The sequence below is a fragment of the Papaver somniferum genome, chromosome 7, assembly GCF_003573695.1.
Source record: "Papaver somniferum cultivar HN1 chromosome 7, ASM357369v1, whole genome shotgun sequence".
In the NCBI taxonomy this organism is placed as follows: Eukaryota; Viridiplantae; Streptophyta; class Magnoliopsida; order Ranunculales; family Papaveraceae; genus Papaver; species Papaver somniferum.
Window position 1 is genome coordinate 123,111,508 of NC_039364.1, and position 23,335 is coordinate 123,134,842.

General features: G+C 37.0%; 1 protein-coding gene across 1 annotated transcript; it reads left to right on the forward strand.

The window, feature by feature from the left end:
* Window positions 1-6,481: 6,481 nt before the first annotated feature.
* Window positions 6,482-8,921, forward strand: LOC113292948. Its single transcript, XM_026541754.1, has 2 exons — window positions 6,482-6,995; window positions 8,285-8,921. Exons 1-2 carry the CDS (start codon window positions 6,793-6,795, stop codon window positions 8,676-8,678), a joined length of 597 nt encoding a protein of 198 aa, XP_026397539.1. The 5' UTR covers window positions 6,482-6,792; the 3' UTR covers window positions 8,679-8,921.
* The last annotated feature ends 14,414 nt before the right edge of the window (window positions 8,922-23,335 follow it).

Genomic DNA, 23,335 nt, shown 5'->3' on the forward strand with positions numbered 1-23,335 from the left:
AAGTCATGACAAGTTTCAATCACTTTGAAAATTGCTTACTTTGACGAAAAATAGTTTGTGAATAATAACTATAGAATATCAACGTCCTCTAAGAATGTTTCAATGATTTAAATGAGAGTTTAGATTATATAACCATTGGAGGATAAGCATTGTTGTGGAAACACATATATGTATAAGTCCTTATTCCTTGAACCGAAGTTTGCGAACTTTGTTGATCAAGAGAACCGGAATGGTGGCGTGATCCAAGTCCGCGAACTTAGTCCGCGAACTGGCAGAAGTTCTCGTCCCAAGAAATTCTGCTGGAGTTTGTGAACTCAGTCCGGGAACTTAAGTCCGCGAACCCAGTCCGCGAACTTGAGTAGGTTATATCTAAAAAACGATGTTTGTGAACTTATTCTTATATAAACTAAGGAATGCAAATTGCAAACCGTGGCTATATAGTTCATGAACCAATTCGAGTGAATCAAATCGTTTTTGCTTCAATTGTGTCTTGTGTAGTTACATAAGATTTCCTTGCAATTGAACAACTCTCTAACTAGTTCATTTGAGTCACTTGAACTAGTTATGGTGAAGAAGAATATGGTTGATATGAAAGTGATCATATGACTAACCATTTGGTTGACTATTGTTGAACCAACAAATGTACAAGTTTGGGTACGGTTACACAAGCCTAGAAACGTGCATTTCATTTGTGTGTAACAATCTAGTTTTCGATCTAACGGTTGAAAGATATTAGCTTGAATCTAATCAGGTTTTCATCTAACGGTGGATATTGAATGCTTTGTTACCAAGCTAACATTGATTGCAAACCCTGATATGAAAGACTATATAAGGGAGAGCTCTAGAAACTGGGAAACCTAATACCCACACCTTCTGTGTGATACTAGTTGTGCTAAGCTAGAGTCGATTCTCCTTTAACCTTTGGTTTCTTCTTCTAAACCAGGTTAACGACTTAAATACTTCATTGGGATTGTGAAGCCAGACAAATATTACTTTCTTGTAGTTGTGTGATCTGATCTTGATGTTTCTATCGTACGAGTACAATTGTAATAATTGGATTGAGATTGATATCTCCGATAGGCAAGATATAAAAGAAATCACAAACACTTCGTCTCATCGTTTGTGATTCCGCAATATCTTCTTTCGCTGCGTCGATTAAGATAATTGTGAGGGGATTGATAATACTAGGATGTTCTTCGGGAATATAAGTCCGGTTAATCAATTGGTTCCTATTCACCTTGATTTATCAAAAGACGGAACAAAACTCGTAGGTATATCCGTGGGAGACGGATTTATCTATTACCGTAGACTTTTCTGTGTGGTACAGATTTTTTTATTAAAGTATTCGACTTTGGGTCGTAGCAACTCTTAGTTGTGGGTGAGATCAACTAAGGGAATCAAGTATGTATCATCCCGCTGGGATCAGAGACGTAGGAGCATAACTGTACCTTGGATCAATGTGAGATTGATTGGGGTTCAACTACAGTCCAGACCGAAGTTAATTTGGAGTAGGCTAGTGTCTGTAGCGGCTTAATACAGTGTGTGTTCAATCTGGACTAGGTCCCGGGGTTTTTCCTGCATTTGCGGTTTCCTCGTTAACAAAATTCTGGGGTCTATGTTATTTCTTTTCCGTATTATATTTTTTTATATAATTAAAATATCACAGGTTGTGCGTTGTTCAATCAATTAGAATATCCGAACTTTTGGTTGTTGATTTAAATTTATTGATACTTGGATATTGGTCTTTGGTACCATCCAAGTTATCTCTCTAGTATTTGATAAAGACTCGCAGATTTCTATTTGCTTGAGTATATATCAAATCGAGAGATTGAGATATAAACTCTTTGATATACTTTTTATCTAGATTGAGTCTGACTGTCTAGTTGATTCTCTAGAAAGTATATTGGAGTTTTTCCATACAGATTGCTAAGTGAAACATTGGGTGTGGTTGTTGTACCCCACTTTTTCAAGTCTATTCTATCTCCTATCGAGACTAAGTCGTATAGCTATATAAACTTTAATATTATATACATTTGATATTTCGAGTTGAGTTTAACTCGCTTACATCTTTCTCGAAATATGTATTGGAAAGTTTTTTTCTTTAACTACGTTCATCATTATTCTTGACGAAATTCAAAAGATGATCATGTGAAAATCGCCTTGTAACATCTTACATCATTTATGTGAGACAGTCATTTGATGTAGACTCGGAATGTTTTATACTGATCATTCGATCACTTGAAAATTGCTTATAAGCTAATAGTTTGTATGAGACAGCTATTGTCGTCTTCTAAGAATGTTTCATCGATTGTAATGGGAGTTTAGAACAATTAATCATTGTCTGGATATAGCACAGTATGCATACCCGTATGCAAACTGTTGTAAGAATAATTCAGGTCCGGAAACCAAGTATGCATACCCGTATGCAAACGTTTTTAACTGCCAAACTCCGGGAACTAAGTTTGCGTACCCGTTTGCAAACTGATTCACCTGAATTCCATCTGGAACGACAGTATGCGTACCCGTTTGCGAACTGTCGGAAAAGATCAAGTCCGGAACTTAAGTTTGCGTACCCGTTTGCAAACTTATGAGGTTAAGTTCTAAAATCGGTTAAGTATGATTTCATACTCATGAACAAATACATTTATATATTAATGAATGCAATCTTTGCTAACCGTGGATAAAATGTTCATGAACCGATTCTTTTGAAATTATCCGATTTTGCTTCAATTGTATCTTGTATACTTCTATGAGAATATGAACAACTATATGAATAACACAATTAGATTCATTTGATTATCATTTGATCAAGAAGTGTTAAGATGAACATGGTTAGCACAAAAGTGTTCATATGGCTAACTTCGGTTAACTGTTATTGAGCCAACTCAATATACACGTTTAGGTACGGTTACCCATATCTAAGTGAAGGTATATTTCATTTGTGTGTAACAAGCTAAGACCATCTAACGGTGGACAGATATTTCTTTGGTTTTAATCAAACTTAGCTTGATCTTAAATCAGGTTTTCATCCAACGGTGAATATTGATTGCTTTGTTACAAAGTTATCAAACCCTGATTTGAATACTATATAAGGGAGAACTCTAGCAACTGGGAAACCTAATCCCCACACCTCATGTGTGATACTAGTTGCATCAAGAGTCGATTCTTCTTTATCCTAAGTTTTCCCTAAAACCATTATAGGTTAACAACTTGAAGACTTCATTGGGATTCTGAAGCCAGACCTAACTATTTTCTCTATAGTTGCGTGTTATGATCTTACTTTGTTCTATCATATTGGGTACTATCTTCTCTAAGATTTTCTCGAGATTTATCTTCGATAGGTAAGATATAAAAAGTAATCACAAAGCTCTTCATCTTCTTTGTGATTCCACAGTAACTTGTTATACTACCATATAGTTAAGTTATTGTGAGGTGATTGATATTTCTAGACTGTTCTCCGAGAATATAATATCGGATTATCAATTGGTTCTTGTTCACCTTGATTTATCAAAAGACGTAGCAAAACTTCGTAGGTATTTCTGTAGGAGACAGATTTATCTATCAGAATAAATTTTTTTGTGGGAGACAAATTTGTTTATCAGGTCTTCGACTTTGGGTCGTATCAACTCTTAGTTGTGTGTGAGATCAGCTAAGGGAATCAAGTGCGTAGAGTCCTTCTAGGATTCAGAGGCGTAAGGAACGCGACTATATCTTAATCAGTGTGAGATTGGCTAGGGCTCAACTATATTCCTGTTCGAAGTTAACTTTAGTAGGCTAGAGTCTGTAGCGGCTTAATACAGTGTGGTGTTCAAATCTGGACTAGGTCCCGGGATTTTTCTGCATTTGCTGTTTCCTCGTTAACATAACTTCTGGTGTCTGTGTTATTTCTTTTCCGCATTATATTTTTATATAATATCACAGGTTGTGCGTAGTTCAATTAATTGGTAAATCCAACCTTTGATTGTTGATTGAAATTGATTGCCACTTGAACGTTGGTTTTTGATACAATTCAAATTATTTCTCATATCAATCGGGCTCACAGATTTCTATATGTTCGATTGCGGATTGTGTTGAGAAATTGAGATATAACTCTTGAATGTATTTCCTTGATTGAGTCTGACTGTATAGTTGATTCTCTTGGAATTATATTAGAGTTAGTCCATACAGATTGCCTAACAAAATATTGGGTGTGGTTGTTAGACCCCCGTTTTTTCAGAAACATTATAGGGGTGATCATGAATTAGATTACAAACATCATAATTATGGTGACTCCAAAAATTCAAGACCAAATATTTCCCAATTTTAACCATTATAACCATTCAAGCAATTCCTAAGGACAATAACAGTGCAAAGTAAGACTTAAGAGGCCAATTTTTTTGTTGTTGAAGGAAACAAATTTGCACTCTGTAAAATTGCAGCAGAGGGATCTTTGGAAGATCCAACCAAGGTTTTTCAATCGACCAAGGGTTTTGAATCACTTGGTGATGAAGGGTTTTTTCAATCGACCAAGGATTTTTGATCACTTGGAGATGCGAGTAATAGTAACAAAGGTAACTGGAGTCTGCTGGAATGGTCAAAATCAATAGAAATCAGTTTGAATATGTCTAAATCATAGTAGTATTCTTATAAACATATGTTACCGTAGTTGATGATGTTGTTGCTGAAGATCTTGATGTTGCTTTTATGATGATGGTTGTTGTGTTTCCATAGATGATGACGGTGTTGTATTTTTGCCTTTGTAGTTGAAAAACGTCCATAAAAAATTATCCTTTTACTCATATCCAACCTTTTCATTTGATTGAAGATGAAAACAGGAAAAACCCCAAAACCAAAAAGCCCAATTGAAAAACGAAAATAAAACCTAGCTAACTACCATTATAGAAAAAAGATTTAGATCTATAACTTGAAGTGAGCTTGGAAAGGTTAAGTGAAAGAACAAATCAATGAGGGTTTGGGCTGATCACATCTGATCCCAAAGGAGCAAATATGAGCAACAATTGTTTGGGGTTTTTCGCTCTCTATCTTAGAGAAAAAATTTTGAGATATATACTTAGGAATCTCATTTATGCTTGCCGTTTTACTCAGCGCAAGTTAGTTAACTCTTATTATCGCGCACTGAATTTTCTGGAGTAACATGAATATCCATTTGGCACCTCTAGATAACCATCAAATGAGATATCAGATAAACTATTCGTTAAACATACACCGTGGATTTAATGAACAATTAACATTGATTTGAACTTTCGAAAAGGGCCACTTATGTATTCTAGGTTGGTGTTAGAGACTCGGGTACCCGAGGTATGTTCTTTCAAACTTCTTCTCTTATGATAAAAGTGTTTTCTCGCGCTTGTACCACTTCTCCCGAATATTCTCAGTACATAAGGCATGAGGTTCTTGACGAAGAATATATTTTAGCTGGAATGGGCCCTGGTACGAGATAAAGTGAAGATTAAGCTTGACTAGTCACTGAACGTGGTGAAATAAGTGTAGTGTCCATCAGCTATGTCAGGCCCGAGTGCTACTGGTTAAAGTATAGATCTAATGTATTATAAGCTAGTTGGTCCCTTTCCTTTCAGTCGAGTGCCTTCGTCTCTCCACATCCGCTGGTTACCATAAATAAGCTAGGTGTAAAAGCAATAGTAGGTGGAGGTATATAAAGCCTGGTATCCGTAAAGGTCTCTATAGGTTCGAGGGATATGTAATCTTCGAGCTTTGGGAAATTATGTAATGTCATTCGAAATCCATCTATTTCATTGAATAAGAGCGAACAAAAGGCCGCTCAAGGGCAAAGCCGCTTGTAATAGTTGAAAGGGTATGCGGGGGGAGGTCCTCAGTAAATAGAGTCAATTCCACATGCACATGACTCATCGTTTGCTCGAGATCTGGGTTAATTTCATATACAAGAAGGCGGATTCAAGGCCCAAAGCTAAGGAGAAATCAGTGCTTTCACTTTAATGGGAGATCCAATTGAGAAGATCCATCGACTTGAGACGAAGAGAAAGATCTACTCCCTCCGTTCCTTTTTAATAGGCTGATTTCCTAAAATAAATGTTTCAGAAAAATAGTCTGGTTTCCTAATCGGAAAAGTCAAATGTTACTTTAATTTTTTGGGACCACTTTTCTCTTAACTTCTTTTGATGACAAGTGTCATGTGGATCATTTCACTGTACTTCTTTTGCTGACAAGTGTCATGAGGACCATTTCACTTCATTTCTTTTATTGACAAGTGTCATGAGGACCACTTTCAATGATTAGTTCTCTTAATTTCCTTAATTTTTATCTAAAAACAAAACCATCCTATTAAAAAGGAACAAAGGTTGTATTTATTTTTATTTAGTTATTCAGTAAGCTAAGAATAGAGCAAACATGATATTTTCATTCAGGAGGTTAGGATGGAGGTAATCTAAGGTCTTAGATGAGTGGCCTTCTGCAAAAGAACCACCTTTTCAGTCACGAAGTAGCTCGACCAGAAGTAGGGACTCACTTGACCATAGGAGAGGGAGAGGGAGACGCTCAAAGAGACTCGAGCCTCCGCGAGAGGAAGGGTGGCTACTAGAAGAGAGGGTTAACCTCAGCAAAGTCCTTAGCAAAGGCCGACGTCCCATCAGGCGTGCACGAGTAAATACCCGTAAATCGTAGAGAAGACAGCGCGGGGAGCCTAGCCTTCTTTTCTTTTATTTGTCCGGGATTTCATTTCTCTCTGGTTTTCTTTTTCCATTGAAGTTCGTTCTTTTTGAGATTGATTCTACTCGTTTCCTTGAAAACCCTAATTGATTGATCAGTTTGGGGCCAATGTCTTTCAAATCAGGGGATACGATTACCAAAGTGCTGAAAAAAGTTGGGGCAGAGAAATTAGGAAAAGGAGTAAAAGAAACGGTGAAGAAATTCACACCAAGTAATGGTAGTAAGATTACAATGGGAAGAGCTAAAAGAGGTCTTTATGGTAGTGTGCATATTCAATTTGGTGATCAAGTTAGTGAAGATGGTGGTAACAGGTAAATTTGTTTTTTCTTTCTGTCTTTTTTATAAAACCCTAAAGTCGAATTCAGGTTTTTTAATTTTTTAGTTTTATTGATTGATTATTTCTTCAAATGAAACTAATTTTAATTCCATGACTATGCATATGAATTTTGATCCTGGTTTGTCTTTTGGGGATCAATTTAGATAATTAGTTGGAAAAGAGGAAGAATTTTTTGAAATGTGTAGGTATGAGAGGAAAATGATCAATGAAAAAGTAGTTAAAGAATTTGCATTAGCTTGTGGAGGGAAAGTTAATGGCGTTAAATGTTTGGGTTTTAAGATCGATGCTTTAGTCTTGAGATAGATTTAGTGCTTTCTGTATGCTGGTTATGAAAAAGATTGGGTTAATTTTTACAGTTGCTGAACAAAATAGTAAATATACAGGATATTGCATTAAAGTTTATGGAATAATCAAGAAACCTAAGATGATTATCTGGTTAAGCGGTTTATGGAATGATCAAGAAACATAAGGTTTATTTGGTTTAGCTGTATAGGTGCATTTCTCAGATGAATAAGAATCTTCTGGTTTTTTTCTTTCTCAATTGTTAAGAAAAGTCTCTTATTTCTACTCATGTATATTGCAAATTTGCTAAGTTCTTTAGAAGAATAAAAAACTCCGTTTTGCTGCTATGGATTGATAGTATACCTACTCTTCTTTTAATAAGGTATTAAGAAGGCCCATATTAAGCTGCTTGGCAAACTGATGTACTTACAAGTTAGATATTGTGGGTAAGGACAAATAATGGAAAATCTACTGCGTCAGGCGTGATTAGGTGGTGAATTTACTTCAACTTGGAAGCTATAAAGGCTTGTTCAGTTTGTATAAGGTTTTCATGGTGTAGATACCTTGACACACTTCATATGGATTTCTTGATTGTATTGTTTTAGTTAAGTCTTTGTTAAAGCACTAGGCCAGGCTGGTCAGAAGCAGAGTTGATAGATCCATGAACGGTCCTTGTCAATGTGATGCAGGGCTGAGGCATGTAACGTGTACCATTCTCAACTTAGTAGACTAACACCGCAATAGAAATTAGATTATCATCACCTGCCAATTGCTTCATAAGCCTTTAACTTCAGTCTCTTTTATCCTGTGCTATAATTTCTCTGTCTTAATAAAGCTGAGATGACAAAAATGACTATTAATATCTGAATCTGACTGCCGTTATTCATCATGATATATTTATTTTAGTTCTGTTTTGTTTTACGAAAACTTTAAAGTAATGATAGAGTAAGTTAACAATTGTGATTTTGATGGTAATGGCAGGACAAGGCGAACATGGAAACCAAACGTACAGGAAAAACGACTCTTCAGCTACATACTTGATCGTCATGTTCGTGTCAAGGTCACCACACATGCACTACGGTGCATTGACAAGGCAGGAGGGGTTGATGAGTACCTACTGAAAACTCCATACCAGAAGATGGACACAGAGATAGGTTCTTACTGGAAATCTACAATTGAAAAGATGTACGAAGAACGCGGGCAAATGGACATAAGATTTTTCTCGCCCGAGGAAAAAGCTCTTAGGGAAGCAAGAAGAAAGGGATACAAGGGACCAGGACAACAAAAGAAAATCACGGAAGAAATCTCAGACCTAGAAATAAGTGAGGTTCTCGCAGATAGTGATGTGCACGAGCCGCTGGTTGCTCAGTTTTGAAAGTTAGTCTGGGAAAACAAAAGAGGATCAAACCTAGGCTGATAATTGAACACTTTTAGGTGATTCTAGCACCTTTATTCGCCATGAAGGAGGTTGTGTTTGTTTTACTTTGATGTATTGATCGGCACTGGTCTATTTTTCATGACTTAATATTCACGTTGTTTCATTTTTGTTGCTCGTAGAGGAGTCTGTCTGATAATAGTTAGATAATTCATTTAATCTACAGTATATTATAAGGAGACACTACAGGTGTACGGGCTCAACCTCTTTGATTTATTTTTGTCCTGTGGTTTGTTTTTATACTTATTTTTTTAGTTATGCAACTAAAAACATTCAATACTAACTAAAAACATTCAATACTGATCCGAGATCTTGCCATGAGGAGCTCTCTCCTTTCCACCTGATTTCTCACCTCTTCCCTCTATCGGCTAGTTCTGGCCGTTTCTTTTCTGTCTTTCTCTCGCAACGTCTCCCGCAACGGCTATTTTTGGCCGCCGGCAATCTGATTCTCACCGGTTAACTCATCAATTATCTGATTTATGATTTCTACTTTCAATTTCAATACCCAATCATGAATACTACCCACAGGAATCACGACTGCTGATAGACGCATTTATGTGTCTAATATAGCCCAATTGTATATATTGTTAGTACCCATTTTTGTACTTATTATGTTATTTTATTTATTTGTAGGTGTTTTTAGAAGAATAAGGTTTTGCGGTGAAATTGGCTGAAAATGCGGCGTTTGGACCTCCGTTGATAGAGTACCGGAAGCACCTCAGAAATACCTCGGAGGAACCCCGAAAAAGTGCGGAAAATGTCCCAGAAAACTCACTATACGGACCCTCAATTTTGGATAAGGGGTAACCTAATTACTAAGGGGTGACCCATTTCCAGACAGCTGCTAAAGGGACACCGGAGATGGATAGGGGGCATCTCTTCTTCACATTTCAAATGAAGTTTTGGCGGGAAAGTGAGTTTGTTAACTGGCAGTTTTTGATCGGAATTTTTGAAGGAGCTATAGTGCGATTAAAGGGCTGGAAATGTTTGGGATTACTCTATGGACTTATAGGAAGCTAACAGGGGTGATTTTAAGGGCCAGAAGTGGCTGGAATGACCGGGAGAAGAAATCAAATTCCAAACAGGACACGTATGTTGCTGTTCACGTTCAAATATTTTGTGAGAAATTTTTGGGAGACTTTCACGCTGGATATACATGTATTTGGTCCTGTTCAAGTCCTAAGAATAGTTTGGTTGCTATTTCATAGCTAACAGCACGCGTAGAGAGTCACAGGAGAGATTTTCTCTCAACTGCATGCGGAGAAGAATAAAAAGAAAGGTCGCTGTTAGTAGAGATTTTTGGGGGATTTGAGGGCTATATAAGAGTGGGTTTACGTCATAGAAAGGGGATGAAGAGTTTGGGGTCGAGCCAGAGCCAGGAGGAGCGAAGAAGAAGGAAAAACAGCAATGTTCACCTGCTGCTGCTGCTGCCATTAAAAAGCTTCAAGAACACGAAGAAAAGACTCTCCAGGACAGTCTTATTTTCAGCAGCTCCAGAACAGTCTTATTTTCAGCAGCTCAACAGCAGAAGATAGGTGTCGCAGTTCGCTGCAGTTTTCTGTTGTCGTTCTTTTCTGGACGTGTTTTGTGAGTCTCCGAACTACTATTTTATAACTTTTGACTCTTTTAATCACACTTTGAGCTTTGAATTAATATGTTGAGTGTGTGATTGATATGAACAACTAAACTCCAATATTGGGATGATGGAGGAAACCATTCTTTATGCATGAATAATTTTTATTTAATTCTTTTATGACTATTTGCATTATTATAAATTGAATTATGATTTTTCTTAATTATTTGTGATTTCATTTGATGGTTTATGCTTGGGACTAATCCTTTTGATAGGCCATGCTTAAGATTTACACTTAATATTTTTAAAATCTATTTTGGCAAATAAAGAGTCGATGTTTAGAAGCTATAACTGTTTAGAATAAATACATGAATCGCATGAGTATAAGAATTGGTGAAATCCTGAGTCCTAGTATCTCTTGATCCTGTGACAATTTTGTATATATTTTTGTTTTTAAATCTATTCAAGTCCGAGCAACGAATCCGTATTTACCGCAATCGAAATATTACAAAAACTGCACCTGCAATTACATTACTCAAATCACAGGAATCACTCAAAACACACAAATTTCAAGACTCTCTCATCTCACTCAAATCACAAAATTCACCCATGTAACACAAATCACATTCTCAGGAAGTAATACTCAAATCCATAACATCTTACCTGGATTAACATGTTCTGCGAATGGAAACATCACCACAATCTTCCGTTCAATTAAAAAATTCCCCTCCTCTGAGATTCTCTTTCTATCTGAGTTCTGTTCTCATCCTAAACTTTCTCCCTGTAATGTTGTTGATTTGAATAAGTTCTTCTACATTCTAAGCTACCACAAAATACCAAATAAAAACCTCAAACTAAGCATCTTAAGCAAAAGTGCAGACTCAATTCTAGACTATTTCTCTCAAATTCAACTGATAAGGTATCCAACTTTCTTTGTTTCTTTGAACATCTGCTGGAAACCTGCTAGCTTGAATTCTGGTATGTTTTTTGTCTCTAATTTAGCTGCTTTGCCTGAAGGTAAGACTTTAAACCTAATCTCCTTTAGGCCTATAAGCATGTATTTCTTCTACCCTAGTCATCTGATTTCCATTTCGCTCATTTTCTTGTACTTACTTTCCTCAAGGTTTGCTAGTCCTGCTATTACTTCTAGCCATGACTATAATTTGAACCTTGTTATCTACCAGGCATTGTCATTATGGGGAAACTACTCAGACTGTTACAATTCTACTCATATAGATTATTTGCACTGCACTTTGATCTCAAGCATTAAAAGTATAAACATGCATTTTGAAATAACCACAATTACACATATTCAAAGACCCATTCTTTCTTTGCTTCCCACTTTTGAAGCTTGGTCTCAAACAAAAAATGAAAATTATTGTCTATTTGTTACTACTAATTACACTATGTGCAACACTTTGGAAACTACCTGGCTAGATTCCTCCTCCAGTTGCACTAGCAACACCCTTATAGCTCGAGCTATTACATTTCTGTACACTTGTGCTACAACCATTGCATTAGCTCCTGGTGGCAATGTATCTTCAGCTGGAATTTCAGGGAGTTGAGGTTCTTCTTCTCGCATTGCACTGGCTTTTGCAGATCTGTATATCTGTCCCACAACCCTATAATCAACACCAGGGATCAAAGGCTCGTCTCTAGGAACTTCAAGTGGATATGTAACTTCGCCAATTTCAGTCTGGGAGATTTCGACCACACCCTGAGTCATCTGCCTAAGAGTGGGTGCAAGCATAAACAAATTTGGGAAAAATATCTTTCCAGGAGTAGGAGGACGAGTAGCATTAACTCGAATTTGCTCTTTGGTTTTTTCAGGGAGTGGGGCTCCAAAGAATCCCTGCTGAGTTCCACCACATACGATTCTCTCATCATCCACCAGTACAATCCCCTCCCTTACCACTCGTCGTCCCTGTGTGGGATGAACACAAACAGAACCCACCCATCCTTTACACCCACAAGCTCCCCATTCTCAATTCGGCCTTGATCAAGCCTCTGTGGTGGTCTCCCAACTCTGGTGGATGCATGCACAACCATTCCCTCAGCACACCCTCTTCCACCTCCAGTACTTGCTCTTTCAACCCCAAAACCTTCTCTTTCATGCATTGCACCAGAAAGAGAGTGAAATTGATTCTCATTATACCCAGAAAAACCTTCACATACAATTGCAGTAGCAACCTACAAATTTCAATTGTCAAATCTCCAAGTATCCCCAAATTGATCACATACTTTAAATATCAAACCATACTCAACACCAATTTGAAATACAGAAAAACTAACCTGTTCCACGGATTCTCCGACTCGGGCTTTCTTCTGTGGTTCACCTTGTACACGCTCTTGGGAATTCTGACCTTTTTCCATAACTTGAACTCTCAAAGAAAAATCTCTTACGGAAATCTCTTTAGACAGGGGGAATTTTCAGTAACAACTATTTATTCTCCAAGGAGAATGACTGAGAAACTGAAAAGTATTACTCTCTTAGCGGTTTTATTCGGGCAAAGAAGAGTAACAGTTGCACAATCTCAACCGTCAAAATCTTCTGGGGGGCAACCAGACTCACAGCATTAAAGATTGGTCTTGCAACTTGATGTGTATATTCAAGTCTACTGGCATCATTATTTGGCCTAGTACAAGCAATGAGACACCATTGGCTCATGAGAAGCAGCAATCAACACTTGGCAAGAAGATCCTTCTCCATGCTGCATCGGGTCAACCCACGAATGAACGAATACAGAGCATACCCACCAAAACCGACTCGGAGACACCTCCAGTCTGTCAGGGCTGACTCATTTTCTCAATCTGACTCAGATAACTTCTACCACCCAGATGCAAACACAGTCAGACCCCAAAAGGCCAACTAAGGTCTGGTGGATTTCAATCTTTCTCCTTATAGGATCCTATAAAATACAAAGGGCCTACCGGGGAGCTGAAACCATATCAACAGACCAAGGTAAGGTCTTTCTGGTTCGTATTGCTATGATCAGGTCCTGGCTAACTGTACCTCTAAAACTGCTGGCAAGAGTCAACAACTCTTTCTCTATCCACCACAACTGCAAGTACAAGGACCACTTCAAAATCAAGACATCCCTAGATGACAAAAACCAGAATCAACCCGTGCCAAAACTTCAAATTAAAGTTAGACACATCACTTTCAGCTTCTCTGAAGATTATGCACATAACATCTACCACCCCCAATGGGAAGGACAAGGTAAAACTCTCAACACTTTAAATAACAATATAAAATTTTCTGTGTGCAGGTGCTTGAGACAGATCCCATTAGTCATCTACATCAACAACAACTATCACAAGTATAAAAACATTGAGATGCTCTCATCCTTTGATCAGCACCTACCAAAACCATATTGGCCTAGCTTGAGGACAACCCACAACTACTTACAAAAATCTTGCATTACTGACACGGTCAAGAATCTTTTTCAAATTAAAGTTTGGTTTGATTCCCCTCAACATCATTACTGGTCTTATCCCACCACAATACACATTGGTAAATACACTTACTGGTTGCTTTCTGTCTACCACCCCCTCTTCCACCCAGAAATGGCTTCTTCATCAAAATTTCCCAACCCATCCATTGAAAACCTTGTTGCTCAGATGAACAAAACCCTCAAAATGCCTGAAGCAGATTTATATCCCAAGGTTTTCTTAAACCCTGAAAACATCAGAACCAAGCAAGTCTTAGACTGGAAATGGTGTTTTATTGGAAAACTCTGCAACAACATATGTTTTGAAACATCAAGAGTCAGCAATTTCATCAACAATAACTGGGAATTCAATGGCAAAGTTGAATTGGATATATGGAACAGGAGAAGGAACTACTTTATTCTCAGACTCACCCATGAAGAAGATTATTCCACTCTCAGGAATGGAGGAACTAGAGGAGTATTTGATAAACTTATGGTACTAGTTGGTGTACCCTTGGGAGGTCCAGACTTAATTCATGAAGAAAAATTCTCTAAGGTTATGATTTGGCTTCTCATCAAAAGAATCCCAACTCATATCATACCAGATATCAACAACATTCTGCAACCTGTTGGAGAATATCAAATAGCCAAGAAACCTTATGGAAGGGACAGTTTTGAGAAAAACTTAGAAGTCAAGCTCACCATTGATGTTATTAAGCCATTAAAATTTGGTATTGAAGCCTTTGAAACCCCACCCATCTCTCACTGGATTGAATTTGCCTATGCTCTCAATGGTATCAAATTCTGTAAAGTTTATAAAATTCTAGATCACCCATCCCTACCTTGCCCCATCCCACCTACACCCTAAAAATCCCACTATTCTAACTACAAAAACTTGCCAACTCCTCAACCTCTACCACCACCCCAAACTGTTTATCAACAATCTGTCCAAGAAGGTAGAAATATCAATCACAGAGATTACACTGATGTTGATGCAGCCCAAGTCTTTGAAATGAAAATGAGAAATGCAAGACAGAAGGAACTTGAAAAGACAATAGCAAAAAATTGCTCCTTCATCCTCTTAACACCTCACTTTTGGAGCTTCTACCAGAGCTGATCCCAACTCCCCACACCCAGATGTAATTGCTAACCAAATAAGGAATAGGAAACTTGAGCTATCTAAGAAAATCTCCACCAACTACAAGAACCATCAAGCTAAGTTAAAGATCAAGGAAACAGCTAGAACCAAACACCCTAACCCAACAAACACCAATGTCAATCAAGCTCAAGACACTACTGGTATTTTCCCAGCTATCCCCACCCAATTTTTACCAACCCTTTCTCAAATCAAAGAAAGGATGGATGCTGAATCTGAACAATTCAAAAATAAGGCCTGGAAGGCTAGAAAGACACTTCATGTCTTCGCTGAAGCAAACTCACCAACTGATCCCCCTTCTCTTAAAGATTCTGACAAGCAAAAAACATGCCAAAGAGAAAACAATCCACACATATTGCAGTACCCATGGAAACTAGTGAAGCTGATAACATCAAAATATTCAAAGACTATTCTGACAACTATGCTGAACCTCTGGACTCAAGCATTCCCCCAATTGACTAATGGTGCTTCTGGGTCATCAACATCAACCTATGAGGTACATATATTTATTCTTTATCTTAGTCTAAATCACTTGCACCATTACCATGTGCACTTATATTATTGCATTATATTCTTTTATGATCCTATAGCTAGGAGACCAACCTCAAAATATCCTCCTGCATCCTACTTTTGGCAATTTTTTATCTCCATAACCTGGAACTGTCAAGGGCTAGGGAAAATACATACCAAGAAATACCTAAATGATATGTTGACCAAATTCAACCCTGACATCTGTTTCATCTCTGAAACAAAGCAGAAACATGGAAATTTTTTAAATTCCATGCAACAGCTTAATATTCAGAATTATTGGCATGTCAATCCTGGAGGGGCTAGTGGTACTGCTGGAGGACTAGTAATGATATGGAAGAGAAATATTGATGTTGAAAATATGGACTATTCCATTCACCATATCAATGCTACAATCAAGCCTACCAGTGGCCCCTCTTGGATTTTTACTGGTTTTTATGGCATCCCTTATGATACTCCAAGTAAACTTCACTCTTGGAAACAACTGCTACCAATCACTCCATCCCTTGGTTGGTCATTGGGGATTTCAATTTCATCTTGCATGATAATGAAAAATACAGTATTCAACCATTGGACAATGTAAAAGCTAATATATTTAGTAACAAAATTGTGGACTTGGATCTAATTGACTTAGGCAGTACAGGCTGCCCTTTCACTTGGTCCAATAAGAGAAGTGGTCCTGCTCTCACTGAGCAGAGATTGGATATAGGTCTTGCCACTGAATCCTGGCTTCTCTTATATCCAAACTCCACTATCACTAATCTTCTAGCAATTGGATCTGATCACCTCCCCATTCTTCTTAAAACTAATCCTCATTGGTGTACTGGTAAAATTCCTTTCAAGTCTTTGGTCCCTAGTTGGACCATAAGGACTGTAAGGATATTGTTCTGGAATGCTGGCAAAGAAATCTGTCTGGTTCTAGTGCTTTCCTCATTGCTAGGAAGCTCAAAGACATTAAGCTGAAACTTAAAGTTTGGAACAAAGAAGTGTATGGCAACATAAAGTTAAATATTGAAGAAAGTAAGCAACATCTACATTGGCTACAAGAAAACTACTTCAAGCACAACAGAGGTGAAGCTTTAAAAACTGCAAATCAAGTTCTCAGAGAATGGCAAGACATTGAAGAAAAATTCTGGAAGACAAAAAGCAGAGATCAATTCATCAAATTGGGGGATAAGAATACAAGTTATTTCCATAGAACTACAAAATGAAGATTAAGAAGAAATAAGATTGATTCTATACAAGAAAGTACTATAAATTGGATTGAGGATTACCAAGAAATAAAACAATGTTTCACCAACCATTTTTCTAAGATGGCTACTGCTGAATCTCCTGACATGAACCCTGAAATCGTTAACCTCATCCCTACAATTGTCACCAATGTTGATAACAACATTCTCTACAGAATTCCTGAAAATCATGAGGTCAAAGCTATTCTTTTTAGCATGGCCAAAGATAAAGCTCCAGGTCCAGATGGTTTTCCACCAAACTTCTTCCAAGCCAACTGGGATATTGTAGGAGAAGACTTAGTTAAAATGGTACAACATTTCTTCAAGTCTGGGCATCTTCTCAAAGAAATGAATTCCACTTTTATATCCCTGATACCAAAAATTGAAAACCCAACTTGCCCCAGCCACTTCAGACCCATTAGTCTCTGCAACACCACCTACAAAATAATATCCAAACTTCTAGCTCAAAGAATGAAACCTCTTCTCAACAAAATCATATCTCCCTACCAGTCTTTGTTTATACCTGGAAGACAAATTGCTGATAATATAGCTATAGCCCATGAAATTATTCACTACATGAGAACCAGAAGAGGTCTCAAAGGCAATAAAGGAACCACGGGGATCAAGATTGATATGGCTAAAGCTTTTGATAGAGTGGAATGGAAATTTCTTCATACCATTATGACTATAATTGGCTTTGACTCTGAATGGTGTAACAAAATTATGCAGTGCATCTCCACTACCTCTTCAGCTGTCCTGATAAATGGCTCCCCTGATAAATTCTTTAATCCCTATAGAGGTCTCAGACAAGGGGATCATCTATCCCCATACTTATTTCTTTTCTGCATGGAATCTTTGTCCAGAACTTTATCTCATGCTGAAGACTTGGGCATCATCTCTGGAGTAAAAATCTGCAAGAATGCTCCATCTATAAACCATCTTCTTTTTGTTGATGACTGTATGGTATTATGCAAAGCAAATCCTACTGAAGCCCAAAAACTCAAGCACATCCTCAACATCTTTGGAGATACTTCTGGTCAACTCATCAACTTCAGCAAATCTGGTATCTTCTTCAGCAAGGACACTGACCCAGCTCTAATGCCTCATATTTACAATCTGCTAGGAGTTCAAGCTCTCCCCCTAAATGACAAATATTTAGGCTCTCCTCTGTTTACTCACAGAAGCAAAATCCAATCTTTCAAACCAGGAGTGGATAAGATGAAGAGAAATTTGTCAAGTTGGAAGAATTCCCCTCTAAATCCAGCTGGAAGAGAAGTTATAATAAAATCTGTCACCTCTACAACCAGCATTTATCAAATGAACTGCTTCAGAATACCTAAGCAAACTTGTCAAGATATGAACAACTTACAAATATATTTCTTTTGGGGAAAAAATCTGGAACACCCCACTGGGTTTTACCCAAAAGCTTGGACAGTTATATGCAAACCAAAGAATTTTGGTGGCCTAGGGTTCATGAATATGGAACTCTTCAATAGTGCCATGATAACAAAAATAGGATGGAGGCTGGAACAGGATAAGGACTCTCTCTGGTACAAATTGATGGATGCCAAATACTTATCGGGGAGAAATGTTCTAAACATGAATACCAAAGCCAAAGATGGAGACTCATGGATTTGGAAAGCGTTTCTTGAAGGAATTCATAATATACAATACCACTGTATCTGGAGAATAAGCAATGGTAACAAAATCAAAATCTGGGAGGACCTTTGGATACCTGACTCAACTGACAAGCTCACAAAGCCTGGAAACTGCCCCACTGATATACAGTTGCTTGCTCATTTAATGACAGATCAAAAGGAATGGAATTTCCAACTCATTCAACAAATTTCAGTCCTGGTACTTCTCAAGTCATTAGTGATCTTGTTATCCACTCCAGAGAAGAAGACAGCATGCACTGGAAACTCAACAACATAGGCAAATTATCTGTTAAAGCTTTGTACAAAGCCAAAATAAAGAACCTGTATAGAAATGATCATACAACAAGAAACTGGGGAGCTATATGGAACTTGGAAGTGGCACCAACCATTAAAATCTTTCTCTGGAAATGTGCTCATGAAATCCTCCCAACTAATGCTAAAACTGCTAGCATTCTCTACTATATTGATCCCATATGCAAAATATGCAATAGTGGGGAGGAGACAATGACACATATGTTCCTCAACTTCCCTGCTGCCACTGAGGTTTGAAAGCACATGTTAGGTGGAAATCATGGTCTTTTTGATCACCAAACTCTTTTCATGGATTGGTTCAATAGTTGGTTTCAAAATGCTAGCTGCAGTGACAATACCTGCACTTATGCAACCACTTGCTGGTTCATATGAAAGGCTAGATGTGATCTAGTATTCCAAAACATTACTCCAAATGCTAAGAATACAACTCTCAGTATACAACAACATCTATGTGATCATAACAGAATCCACACTTTGCCATACCATGCTCTGAATACTCAGGGGCATACTTATGATACTGATTCCCATATAAAAACAACAGGAAATTATGTTGGGATCCCTCCTCAAAAGCAGACTTTTGGTTTCTTAATCAAAATCTGCACTATTCAGGATCTTAACACTTATCAGTTCTTCTCAGCACTAACTATCACTGATTTCGCAGGAAACTATGTTGATAGCAGAGGACACACAGGTCAATGGGGAGCAGGAGGAGCCACATGAGGAGCAGACTTAGCGTTTGAGTGGGCAGAGAAAAAGCAGCACATGAACATTGAAATACAAGCTGAAACCAATGAAATTCTGGAACACTTCTATGCTCTCTATCTCAAAGCTATAAAGGGAAGATTCATCAGGAACTATCATAAGGAAAAACAAACATTGAATGAAGCAACAGTCTTAAATGTAAAACCTGTATCTTTTGTTTTAATGGGTCTTAAACTTCTCCATAGAACCCAAAATCTCCAAGCTCTAAACTTGGCTATTACTTGTAAGAACCTTAGCAGTGGGTCTGATGTTTTTCAAAACAATGACACCACTAGCATTGTTATCAATCTATTATCTTAGGCTCTGCCTAAGTTTTCTTAAAAATAAATAAATAAATTTGTTTGACTAATATGTGACGTGGCCAAATAATAGACTTCTGTTTGTGTTTTGACAGTAGTGTTCCCCCCCCCCCCCACACACACACACACTAAAAATCATACTTCATCCAGCGACCAATTAAATTACGTTGTTCTAATTCTGGACTAGGTCCCAGGTTTTTAGTATACATTTGTACTTTTTCCCTGTTAACAAAAATCTTATGTATGTGTGTGAGTTTTTTACTTTTCTGCATGAAAAGTTTTTTTTTTATCCTTCTTGTTATTAAAATTACCACAGGGGTTCACCATCCTATAAAAAGATGGGTGGTTTTCCTTTTCATTTGGTATTAGAGTTAGTTCATATATTGCAGGTGTCACAACCGACATGATGATCCCTTACAATAATAAGAACAATTCATGTACGTAATCTGATTATGATCTTGAAATTCTTTTAGACAACTTGTGCACAAACTGGGTAAAAGTTGTTGATACACTTTGTTATGAGAAATTTTGATTGATAAGAAAAATCGACGAACTTTATTATTGTGGACTTCACATCAAGGATTCTGATATTTGAGAAGGATCTGAATGAGAGGCAATTCTTCAAGAGAAACTAGATGTTCAAATCCAGAAAAACAAGGACGCTCTTGCAAAGCTAGCTCAATCTGAGGATATTCTCACAAAAATCCGACTGGAGACGAAACCTAAAAAATGAAAATTCCGCGTCTTTTGAGGAATCTAAAAACATGTCTAAAGAATTGTTGAATATCAGGTGACAGACGCAGAATTGGCTTTGTAAAACCTAATGTATCTTTGGCATCATCAAATATTAATGCCAAGAGATATGCTACCGAGCCAATCTCCATGTGTGTATTTTGTGGTCTGAATGTTCATTATATATCAACATCTATGTAAACTGTTTGGGCAAAAGAATACTTTTACTCTGAAAATTATCACTCGAATGCTCAACAGCTCTTGTCTAAAATCAAAAGCTTACAAAAAAACCTAATGAAATATAATACAAGTAATAATGTTAGTTTAGAAGATTTTTCTCTTAAGTGCACTTCACCATTCCAATGGTTTCTTGATAATAGATGTAATCGACACATCACATGAAATATTTCTTGGTTCGTGAACGTTGATGAATACAAAGAAGGACGTTGATGACTACAAAGGAGAATACTTTCGTTCTGAAAATTATCACACGAATGCTCAACAACTCTTGTCTAAAATCAAAAGCTTACAAAAAAACCTAATGAAATATAATACAAGTAATAATGTCAGTTTAGATGATTTTTCTCTTAAGTGCACTTCACCATTCCAATGGTTTCTTGATAATAGATGTAGTCGACACATCACATGAAATATTTCTTGGTTCGTGAACGTTACTGACTACAAAGGAGGACCTTTAACTTTCGAAGACAATAGTTGTTGCTATATCAACAAAAAGGGGATGGTTAAGCTACCCGAGTACCTAAAATTCATGACGTTGTTTACGTTAAAGGTATGACTGTTAATATCTTTTCTGTCAGCCAAATTTGTGACGAAGGCCATAGAGTTGTTTTCAGTATTGAAGGATGTGATACTGAAGACTTGTCAAGAAAAGTACCTTTCCATGGTATTCGTGGGAAAAACCAATTTTATCTTTTAAATATTCAATATAACCTTTGTTGCAATTTGACTAAGGTGGAATCGACTCATCTATGACATGAACGTTTTGGTCACATCAACTATCACTTACTTGGAAAGATTATTAATAAAGGACTTGCCAGGGGTGTATACCCAAAATTAATTCTAAAGTCGATGGTATTTATGGTGCTTGTCAAAAGAGTAAACAAGCAAAAATTCAACATAAGTCATCTCGATATATTGCCACCAAAGCTCTTCTTGATTTAATTCACATGGATATCTTTTGCTCAATCCAACAAATAACGGTTGGAGGGAAGAAATGTGCTTTGTTAATGGTTGATGATTACACCAGATACACCTGAGTTGCCTTCTTAGAAAATAAGAATGACACCTTGGAAGAATTAAAGATTACTGTGAATAAAACCCAGAATGAACAAGGTCGTAAACTTAAAATAATCAACATCAATCGTGGAACAGAATAAAAATACACTAAAGTTTTTTAATCATGTGATATATTGCGTACAATTCAATAATAATCACCATCTATTACTCCACAAGCTAACAGAGTTGCAGAAAGAAAGAACATGAATACTTAAGAAATTACAAGGGTAATCCTCCATGATAAAAACTTGCCTTTAAAGTTTTTGAGAGAAGCTTTGTTTACAACATGTTATTTGATTAACCGTATCTTTTTAATATCACAAACTCTAATCAATTCATATGAGTTATGGTACGGAAAAAGACCCTATCAAGGTTATCACCATGTCTTTTGGAAGTAAGTGTTACATCCTTAAGGATAGAGAGCTAGAGACAAAGTTTGATTCCAAAAGTGACAAATGAATTTTTCTAGGTTATGCTTCTGATAGTCGAGGTTTTAGAGTTATTAATCTCCGAACCAAAATCATTACGAAATCGACGAATGTTATTATTGATGACTTGAGTGATTTCCGTCAAAATAATACAAACTCTGCCGAGTTGCCTCCTACTGAATCAGTAAAAAAACTCGAAAATATGTCACTGTTAGTTGAAGTTGTTCCTGAAAAGGAGAGGGTACCCAAGTACACCACCAAATTTTTTCGTTCGGCAACCTCTATGGACAAAACCTAATACAATGGCAAGTAGATCTAATTAAATACCCATGAACAATATGTATATAAAGTTTTCTCTTATCTCTTCTACAATTAATATGTCTAGACAATAAAGTCTGTGAACCTGATTGTGTAAAAGATTTCTTGGATGATCTCACAAATCAATATCCAAGACCAATCTAGTCGTATCCAAATAAAGAAGATCCGAATTCTTCCAAGTACGAAACTTGCTATCTATCTTTCAAGATTCCACAAGAACAAGTCTTGTAATTGATCATAATTAATAAGTATTTAAACTATCTAGATTGAATACATCCTACTTGTGGTATTCCTATTATAAATATAAAATAATATAATGCGGAAAAGGAAAAACACAGGACACAGAAAGTTTTGTTAACGAGGAAAACTGCACCTGCAGAAAAACCCCAACACCTTGTCTAGCTTTGAACACCAAATTGTATAAAACCTATACAAACACTAGTCCATTATCATACTTCAGACTAGAGTTGAGACCGAATTAACCTCCAAAAAATTTGGCTACAGTCGTGCTCCTTATGTCTCTTAAACCTCGCAAGGCTCTATGCAATTGATTCCCATAGCTGACGTCCTTTACATCCTAAGAGTTGATTGAACCTCTAGTGGAGACTTTTGGTACCAATCTGCATTTAACAAATAAGCCTATTTGATTTCCTTTTAGATCGTTTGGACCAAGGATTGGAAATATGTTTGTAATAGACAAAGTAGCAAACCTCACGAATCCGGAACACTTAGACTCAGTTAGCTGATAGTCCTGGGTTACTAATTACCTCTCAAGAAGAAGAATATTAAACCGATCAACAAATAAGAGTTTTAGATATCCATCTATTATTAAATACTATCGATATCAAATATCGAATGACATTCTCGTTCAACGT

Coding starts and splice junctions, on each gene's coding strand:
- LOC113292948 (XM_026541754.1), top strand. CDS start 6,793: ATGTCTTTCAAATCAGGGGATACGATTACCAAAGTGCTGAAAAAAGTT. Junction 6,996..8,284: donor AGTGAAGATGGTGGTAACAG/GTAAATTTGTTT, acceptor TGGTAATGGCAG/GACAAGGCGAACATGGAAAC.